We start from the raw sequence: 10,719 nt of genomic DNA, 5'->3' as shown, positions 1-10,719 counted from the left end.
ATGTAGTTTACGACTCTACGCTGGCTAAGCATATCCAGCGCGAAATGCACCAGTTGCAGTGGTGATAAATATTTTTCGGGAAGATATAAAATCCATTGTTATCCTCGGTTCCTTCTACTGACGGTAGTACTTTCATAATGATAATGAAAATTTATAGGTGCGCTACTCCTGCTTACCTGAACAAAATTAAATTAAAACTTGTAAGAATGGCGGGATGAAAGATCGCGTGTCTGAGAAGTGAGAGCGTATTCCATCAAGGAATTAATGTCCTATTAAATAATCAATAACAATATAATGAAGCGCAGTAAAACATAGTCGCACTATAAGGGTTTATTATTACTATTTTTTGGCACGGAACCATAAATAAAACAAAATAAAATATCGAAAAAATACTATTATTTTACTTCATAGCGAACCAAACGCTATTTATATATGTAAGTAGGTATCTATCGCGCTAATAATGAAGACCGACAGAGATGACTACCCTATCCTACGGATCGTAAATGATTGGCATGTTGGCTAAGCAAGCAAACACTCGGTAAATTAGAGCCTTTTCACTTTATAACGAACGGCCGACGATTATATTTTGTACAGTCAGCCACAACGATAAATATGAATACATCTAAAATGCAAATGAAGAAAGATAGGTACCTACATAATATTATTGGCACTTGTATATTTTTGACCTATGTATATTTTTATTACTGACTGTACCTTCGAGTGTATTGATGCGAGTGAAATGCTTTCAAGTACCTAATACAATATCTATAGGAAGATAAACAAAATATAGGGGTGGGTCACCCATGGCTCATAAATATTTGGTCATCACACAAATAATTACATTTACCTACATACCGAGATTCGAACCTCAGGACCATCTAGCCCGTTGCTTCTGGAAAGTTATGTATGAAAATGTTGGCATAATTAATGGAAGATTTTTTTTGGTTGGGATATGTACATTATAGGCCGAAGTTATTTTTTATCAACCCTCCCCATTTCTCCCCCCTCTGCGTCACCCCTCTTCCCCCCCCTTAAATAGCCGAAAATGTGGTTTTTCGTGATTTCTGACAAAACCGTTGAAGATACAGAAAAAGCGTGTAGGAACAAAGTAATCCTTAATAAATTTACTACAAATCATTCATTAACACTTTGGTTCTAGCACTTACAGTTTTCGCGTGATCCATCACGAAAGTTGGTCCTTTGCTGCAATTTTCTTTAGTGAATGTTAAGTTTTCTCCCAAATTGCTTACGAAATCTGTTTGATATTACTAAAATATTATAAACTGAAAATGAATTTCAGGGGGAAAAATCACTACCATGGGTGGAACTTGAACTCACGGCTTCTGGATTGAAACTCCAGGGCTCTACCAACAGCTACCAAAAGCTCTACCCAGTCATCGATATACTATATGGATCAATGGTACTCCTAGCGACTACTACCGTGAAAATATTACGTCTTAAATAGTTACTGGAATTCCAAGACATATTGGAAATTCCACCCATGGTAGTGATTTTTCCCCCTTAATTTTATTTTAGTCATGGGTTACAATATTTTAGTCATATCAGACAAATTTCGACGGTTTCGTAAGCATTTTGGGCGAAAACTTAACATTCATTAAAGAAAATTGCAGCAAAGGACCAACTTTCGTGACGGATCACGCGAAAACTATAAGTGCTAGAACCAAAGTGTTAATAAATGATTTGTAGTAAATTTATTAAGGATTACTTCGTTCCTACGCGCTTTTTCTGTATCTTCAACGGTTTTGTCAGAAATCGAGAAAAACCGCATTTTCGGCACTTTAAGGGAATGTAGAGAGGTGACGCAGAGGGGGGAGGAGTGGGGAGGGTTGATGAAAAATAACTTCAGTCTATAACGTACATATTTCAATTTAAAAAACCTTCCATTAATTATGCCGTAATTTTAGCTAATTTCCCCCTACTAATCGATTTCAGAGTCAAATTGAGGTTTTTAATTCTGAATTACTTAATTTTACCCCGTTTATTACTTGATTTATCCCATCATAGCAGTGAATAATAATACGATATTTCACGTCAGAATGACGCTCCTGGTAGTCCGGACTAAGTTTGAGTCGAAGCCTGAAATGTTACAAATCTTGTGATTTATCTTATGTGAGTACCTAGAGTATGAAACTACAATCCATAAGTTTCTAAAGTTTCAGCCGGGAATTTAATTCCAAGTACATATTATAGGTGCCAAAAGTTTACTGATGCAGTTCGCGTTCTAAAGTACGAATTTTATGTTTGTTTACTTTACCGTGCATGGAGGAGTGGCGCTGATTATCACAGATATGTACTTAGATAAGGTATAGCGGGGCAAATCTCGACTGGGGGGCAAATTCGTGGTAAACGATAATTTTTATATTATGTTCTAATAATTAAATATTTGTATTTTGAATACCTATTGTAATTTACCACGAATAAACGATTTCTATTCTATTCTATTCTAAATGTAAATGATCCATTATTTCCATTATTAAACTATGATGTTGCGTTCTACATGTATCCACTGAAGACGCCTACCATACATAACCGGTGGACACTTTTTAATAATGCAAACATTGTAAAACATGGAAAAAATTGATCAGTTACATTTGCCGCCCAGTCGGGATTTGCCCCGCTGTACCTTACAAATAATGTTATTGGTATGGGCATGACCAACATTATTGTGAGCGGAGGCTGTTGGGACTATTTTGAGCAAGTTTTAACATAGAAAAACCCACAAAAGGGTATCACCAGTCGTGCACATAGCGAATAACTTCATAAAAATAGCTCGTACCTACCAAAGAAATCAAAATAGGAATACGTAAAATAAGATATTTTTAAGATTCTTTGAGCTAAAGTTGGTACGTCTGACACTAATATCAACTTTCAAAAATAATTAGGGAAGTATATATTAACATTTAACATCCGCTAATATACATAAATGAGAAAATTTCTAAGGTTATAATGTATAAAAATCACTATTACGAATTGTAGTTCTAAATAAATTGACTAAGTAAGTATATCGAGTTGTTAAACTGTAGGTTTGGTGCTTCAGGTTCAGATGTTGGCGAATGAAATTATGAAATTCGAGGTGATTGTTGTGAAAACAAATGAATATTTAGGTACCTTGTCAATCAAAAACATTACTCGACAAAGATTATTTGACATTACGACGAAAAAGTATCAACTGGTTGGATTTATAATGCAAAGTGTAATTTTTTTACGTGAAAAAAGTAGTACTAGTAAGTATGCAGATCCTACTCTTTGCTCAAAGGTTATCAGAATTGGAAGAGATCCCTAAACGGGATACGTTCGCATTTATACTAATGACAATGTTTTTTTTGCATTTGGTACTTAACTACTTAAAAATTTTTTTATTACTACTACTTCAGGTTACTAGTATGCTACTTTAAGTCATCAGGAAATAAATAAACATTTCATACCTAATTCAAACGAATAAAACAACGGCTTTTTGATCTTACTATAACACTGATCTATATTTTAGGGTTGACTTACTACCTAAAATGCCGGCATTACTTTTTACTCGTACCTTTGAATTTAACAATATAAAAGTCAATAGGTAGTATAAAAGTCTCACTACTTATTGAATATGTAGATATTTAAGTGGCTAAGTGTACATTTATTTATTTACTTTACTTGTATTCTACACCTGTATATTAATACCTATTCACATCTCCGCTACTAAATGCTCCATAATACCTGTGCCAATTATCTATACCTCCATAACACACCACCATTAGTCATTTCTATATGAGTAACTTAATCCTTGGATTATCTGCGCGCATATCGAATCTGTGCTGCACCGTGCTATATAAACTCGCATTGGTAAACAAGGGAGTGAAATTGCCGACCGAATGGCAACAACAATGTTTACGTGGATCTGGATATTTGAAATTGTTTTCCACGGTGTAGTGGCGCAAGTCTTGGAGACGCCGGGAGCCAGGTGGGCCAAGAACGTTACGTCTTGCGAGGAATTCGAGCGGGATGCTCATTTCGAGCCGACAGAAGTAATCGATGCCATGTGGAAAATATTTTACTCGTGGGCTGAAACCACCGAGTTGTCACTCATAGTATTCTCGTTATTGACGATGAAGGTAGGGTTCATTAACAGTTAATTGCTTTTCAAATTTCTTTGTAACCAGGTACCCTAAATATACTGTCTTTTTAAATTACTTTTTAACATGAAAGTAATATCGCTTAATTTGTTTTTAAACTTGTGTAAAAGTTGCTTGTTGTGATTGTTTTGTGTACGTTAGTACTTAATTGACCTACTGCATCACCAATTACAGTCTATGACAACCCCTCACAACTAAAATTAGAGACAGTTTTAAATTAATTCGAATGCGGTATAATATTGTATGTTATAGCCAGATATGGGACAACTGGGCGTCATTCTAACAATATAAGGTTCATTATTCCGAAAACCGATCTCTGGTTATAGCTTAGGTAGTAGGTATTAGGTAAGTAATAGTATTTCCCCCTCACTAGCTCGGAAACACGTGTTTTGTCCTTTAATACCAGCGGGTAAAAACGCATTTTATCCACTAGTGGGTAAAGTAATTTGACCTTGAATAAAGTCAAATTAACTGCTTTAAAATTGATAAAAGTAGGTGAATCTAGTAATAAAGATGATTTACCACTTGTGGAACTACTGGAAGCAGTGATAAACGCATTTTTTTGCGTTGTAGTTTCCTCGCTATAGTGAGGGGAAAAGTTTTGTGTTACATTCGGGTGCATAATGTATTTTACTTCTTGTGTGTTAAAAAACTCGCAAGATCAGGATTCTATTCTCGAACCACTCGCTTCGCTCGTGGTTCAACTATAGAATCCTTTCACTTGCTCGTTTTTCAATTCCACACTCGGCGTTAAAATACAACTTTGCCCCCTTGTATAACAAATAACTATTTCATGATCGGTTTAATCGTTTATTTTTGCATTTTTATTCAAAATATAAGTGTATGTATTACTGTAAATTATTAACCCGTCGGTGAAGATATACTAAATTAATTATCAATTATTAATTTCAGGTAACCATTATTTATTTTACTATTGACGTCACTATTTTGCGGCCGTGTCCTAACCGTGAAAAAAATCCTATTTATTCTCTCTAGCTCTATTTATCCAGTTCAGTGGTAGTTATTCTAACTTTTGTTTTTGGCAGTTCGTATTGCTCCCAACTAACGTAATTTATGTGAATGCGGTTTCAGCGAATAAAAAGAATAAAGGCTGTTGTGGACTCGATAGACCCGGGCTTGGGGGTTCAGTGGTTGGACGTCGAGTTTCTAATGGAGCCGCGGGAAGGTTTACAGATTGTGTTTCTCCGCCAGGGGACCCCGGGTGCATACCGTGCCCTCATCATCGCGGAACAACGCGATAAAGGTACCCGCAAAGTGTTTCCCGGCCCGGCCACAAAACTTGCCCACCGTGCGTCATTTCCGCTCTTAACTTTCCTCGCCCGTCTTGCCTCATAATGATAATAAATAGACCACATTGTGTTAAATATCTCTTCATTTTGCTAACGATGGTACAAGGTATACTAATTAAAAGGATGTAAAACATAGTTGTCTTGTAATCATTATACTCCGTGTTTTTAGGGTTTCGTAGTCAACTAGGAACCCTTATAGTTTTGCCATGTCTGTCTGTCCGTCCGTCCGTCCGTCCGCGGATAATCTCAGTAACCGATAGCACTAGAAAGCTGAAATTTGGTGCCAATATGTATATCAATCACGCCGAGAAAGTGGTAAAATAAAAAGTGGAAAAAAATGTTTTTTTAGAGTACACCCCTACATGTAAAGTGGAGACTGATTTTTTTTTTATTCCAACCCCAACGTGTGATATATTGTTGGATAGGTATTTAAAAACCGGCGAAGTGCGAGTCGGACTCGCCCACCGAGGGTTCCGTACAAACTTTCTTTCAAACTACCTAGTAAAAATAATCTCATATTTTCATATAACTAATGACTTGACTAGAAGACAAAAGTATAGGCACTAATGAGTATTATAGTGTATAGCGCCATCTCCCGGTCAATTTGCTAACTAATTTGCGCGACCTGGTTTTTCAGGGATAATTCTTTATAATGTTAACCGATTTAAACAGTTTTTACTTTATTGGACAGAAGATGTTTTACGTAACATCTCGTATTAATTTGAAGTACGATATACATCCGCAAGGGTGGGTAAATTGAAAGTAAAAATCTGAAAAGTTTTTTGTGAATTAAAAAAAAGTATTCAAAATACAAACACGATTATATTTTTCCTGTAATATATAGCATAAAACCAATGTTTACTAAAATTTTCATAATTTTTCGTTGGTAAACTTCGGAGATAAGGGGGGGGAACGGTATTTTTTTTTACATTTTCCTTCAAAATTCTTTTTTTTTCCACAACAAAAAAATTATAAAAAATAGCTTATTTACGTTCAATTTGAGCTCTTTCCAACGATACCCCACTTGACCTAGTAACTTGAAATTTACAGTTTGCCCCCCTTTCATTTTGTCCATTTTCTACAATTAAAATTAATATATTTAAAAAAATTATACTTTCTATCTGTAGAGGTTTACAATGTTCACAACTATTCCAAATTTCAAGTTGATAGCATTAGTAGTTCTCGAGATATTTAGGAATGTGACAGACGGACAGACAGACGGACAGATTCGCACCATAAGGGTTCCTGTTGTACCTTTTTGGTACGGAACCCTAAATATGAATAAGGGTTTACTAAAATCGTTTTTTTATAATATTAATATTTTCGGAAATAATCGCTCATAAAGGAAAAAAAGTGCGTCCCCCCCCTCTAACTTTTGAACCATATGTTTAAAAAATATAAAAAAAATCACAAAAGTAGAACTGTATAAAGACTTTCTAGGAAAATTGTTTTGAACTTGATAGGCTCAGTAGTTTTTGAGAAAAATACGGAAAACTACGGAATCCTACACTGAGCGTGGCCCGACACGCTCTTGGCCGGTTTTTTTTTTTGTTTTCCGTTAAATTCGACACGTAGCTAGGTTCATTATCTGGAACCTCCTGTGTATCACTTTTAGTTAAATTAGCAAATAAAAGTTTTCATCATTTTCATCCATCCATACTAGTCCATACTAATATTATAAATGCGAAAGTAACTCTGTCTGTCTGTCTGTCTGTCTGTCTGTCTGTCTGTCTGTCTGTCTGTTACGCTTTCCCGCTTAAACCACGCAACCGATTTTGATGAAATTTGGAAGAGACAATCTTTAGACCCTGAGACAGAACATAGGCTACTTTTTATTTCGAAAAAAAGGGATGAAGGGGTTGAAAAAGAGGTTGAAAGTTTGTATGGGATTTCTTAATTTTAAATGATAAAACCATGAAACTTTATATTTTAGCACTTGATAAGAAATCATTAAACATATATTTAAAGTCACATACAGGTCGAACGCGATTAATGAACATTATTTTTACCTTTAAAATAAACATGGTGGGAAATAAACATTAACTAAAAGCGGGTAGATTATATTTATTTGTCTACCCCGAACATTTATATAAATTAATATCGGGTAGTTTTGTGTTGTTTACATCTCCGGTGACATTTTGCTGGGACGTCAGTCTTCCGCGACCACGGCCAGTGCAACCTGGCCGAAACGTTGGGAAAAAAGGTAAAAATAATGTTAATTAATCGCGTTCGACCTGTATGTGACTTTAAATATGTGTACAAAGCGCGAGAACTTAAAGTGTTATTATCATTAAACATCTAGGGATAGGGATAGCGATAGGGATAGCGATAGGGAAAGCGATAGTGATAGCGATAGGGATAGCGATAGGGATAGCGATAGGGATAGCGATAGCGATAGCGATAGCGATCGCGATAGCGATAGCGATAGCGATGGCTATAGCGATAGCGATAGCGATAGCGATAGCGATAGCGATAGCGATAGCGATAGCGATAGCGATAGCGATAGCGATAGCGATAGCGATACGGATACGGATACGGATAATATGGGTATCGTTAGCGGGATATGGATAATCGGTCGGCGGTCTCTTACAATCAATGTGCTCTAAGACGATCGTTGTTTGCTTGCTTGAAGATTACGTTTGCGATAAGTATAAGCAAAATGTAAAAATTGTAAGGGATAATAGAAAAAAGTACTTTTTACCCACCGATCATAGTGTCGAAATACGGGCTATGTGGGATGTTTATAAAGGTTTCCCCAGCGTATATAGAATTACCTACGCTGTGGTCGATGTGTAATATTTCTACAATCATTGCAAGCAAAAGTATTATGTGCAATCGAAATAATCGCAGATAAATATACCTACAGAGAAACCTACGGTCCCTACGGATCCAAATGAAAATCTTAGTGAATACTTTTATTACGCGGGCGAAGCCGCGGGTAAAAGCTAGTACATAATAAATGAATTTATTAGTGTGAAAGACCCTTAAGAATAACATTCAAGTTGGTGTCAAGTGATTGACGGCACATGTCAAAACAAATAACATTAGGAATTGGTAAAGGCTGTCACACACGTGTTCAGTAATTATCTTAATTTTTTTAATAACTCGATAACCGTAAGAGTTAAAACGTTAGTTTCTTTGAGAAATTAATTATTCCTGATGTTATTTGTTTTGACATGTGCCGTCAATCACTTGACACTAACTCGAATGTTATTCTTAAGGGTCTTTCACACTAATAAATTAATTTATTATGTATGAAAATGATGAAAATTTTTTTTTGCGAACTTAACTAAAAGTGATATTCAAGGTGGTTCCTGATAATGAACCTAGCTACGTGTCGAATTTAACGGAAAACAAAAAAAAAACACGGTGTATATTTATGAGTAAGTCAACCCCTAAAATACTTTAGGTATCTTTTGACGTAGGTATACGATAAGTACATCGTGTTTTTCAGTTCGCCCGCTCCCGCCCCCAGTACTCCACATGGCGGATGTCCGCATGAAGCTAGTGGGGCGCGTGATGGGCATGATGTCCTGCGAGGAGCTGACGGCGTACGCGCTGGCGCGCCAGCACGAGCTGCCGGTCACGGAGGCCGACTGCGCAGTGCGCGCCAACACGCTCGGCTACCGCGGGCCCGCCGGCCGCTCCTACCTTACTGTACAACGGATGATTAAACATGAACTTTAGAACTTTCTTTTCAATAGTGTGTAACTATGTATGATCAAAATCATACTGAGAGCATTAATTGCAAACTCTGCCCAAGCCTTTTGAGATAAGAGTATAATAAATGTTTGCAATAGATAAGAGTATAACAAAACAATGTCCAAGTCTCCAAAACCAAGTCGTGTTCGCGTGTGCCTACCTTTTACGGAACAATTAGTACACACATTTATTATGCTCTACTCCCTGTGCAAGGCCGCCGGCCGGAACGGATCACTAGTAATTGATATTTCTATAAACCTCAGATATCCTCAGCAGTGCTACATATATTCCCATTTCCTTCCCGGGCACCCTTAGTGGCTTTATGATGTTTTTAGTGAATAATGTGCGAGTTGGGATATCTCCGAACCCCGAGCTGCCAATAAATCAATGATCAACAAGGCATGCTACTCTCTCTGTGAGGATTTCTATATTTAATTCCCAGAGCGCGGGTAAATGTTTAAACAGCTTAAATGTTTTAACAGATGATTGTGCTCATGAATCGCAGCGTCTCTGTGAATCACAAAATAGTTCTCGCTCGGAGCATTAAATAGGCAAAATTACTTATCCACCCTCCTGAATATATTACCTGCCAGTTCAATTATTTGCAGGTTCCAACCAAAGTTAGGCAATATTTAAATGTGTAGTGCTTTTATTAAAGTAGTAGGTACTTGTGGCACAATTAAACATGTATAATATTTGTGGAACTACTGGAAGCAGCATTTTTTGCGTTGTAGTTTCCTCGCTATAGTGAGGGGAAAAGTTTTGTGTTACACTCGGGTGCATATGTATTTTACTTCTTGTGTGTTAAAAAACTCGCAAGTTCAGGATTCTATTCTCGAGCACATTGGAGCCGGCAAAGTACAAAGTACATCGCGACTATCGCAAGCCACATAGTACTGGGTAAGTACCGACTAAAACGGAGCAAATAGTACTACTTAATTAAAATCTTTTATTATTTGATTAGTGTTAGACTTCTTTATGTATGTACATCATGTAAATTGTAAGCATATCTTTACCTACTTATGTTCATAAATTTTTGTAACGAATAATTATTCACTTTTTATATCCAATATTTTATACGTTCACCTACGTTTTTGCGCATAAACCTTACAAAATCTTCTCAAATGTTTTTATTTCGGTCTAGTTCATCATTAACATCGGTGAAAAAACAATAAAAAAAGTGGACTGTAAGCCCGGAATACTTTTTTCATGACCAAGTTTTTCCTGCTATTCTTCATCAATATACTACCGTTAACGGCAGCTACCATTTACAAGACTCTTTTATAATAGAATTTCCATAACTACCTACACCTACTTACCTATTCACTTAGGTACATATGCATATTTTACGAATTATGTCTCTGACTCAAGGTCTAAATTTTTTATTATAGACGCATCAAGGGTTTCGCTACAGGATTCTTTAATCCTACTTACCCCTTTTACAGGCAATAAGAAAGTTGTCTAATAAAATCGGACCCTCTTTCAATTCTACAATCAATAACCCCTACCTAATTTGCAATCCGGCTTTATTCCCCTTTTGCGAATCTTATTTTCTAATGGCATTTCCT

At 36.3% G+C, this 10,719-nt stretch overlaps 1 protein-coding gene across 1 annotated transcript; it reads left to right on the top strand.

The window, feature by feature from the left end:
- Positions 1-3,890: 3,890 nt before the first annotated feature.
- On the top strand, positions 3,891-10,213 carry LOC125227008. The gene is made up of 3 exons (XM_048131198.1): positions 3,891-4,118; positions 5,232-5,403; positions 8,904-10,213. Exons 1-3 carry the CDS (start codon positions 3,891-3,893, stop codon positions 9,134-9,136), a joined length of 633 nt encoding a protein of 210 aa, XP_047987155.1. The 3' UTR covers positions 9,137-10,213.
- The last annotated feature ends 506 nt before the right edge of the window (positions 10,214-10,719 follow it).

Source organism: Leguminivora glycinivorella, chromosome 6 (assembly GCF_023078275.1).
Source record: "Leguminivora glycinivorella isolate SPB_JAAS2020 chromosome 6, LegGlyc_1.1, whole genome shotgun sequence".
Classification (NCBI taxonomy): domain Eukaryota; kingdom Metazoa; phylum Arthropoda; class Insecta; order Lepidoptera; family Tortricidae; genus Leguminivora; species Leguminivora glycinivorella.
This window is presented reverse-complemented; position numbering and strand designations above follow the sequence as displayed.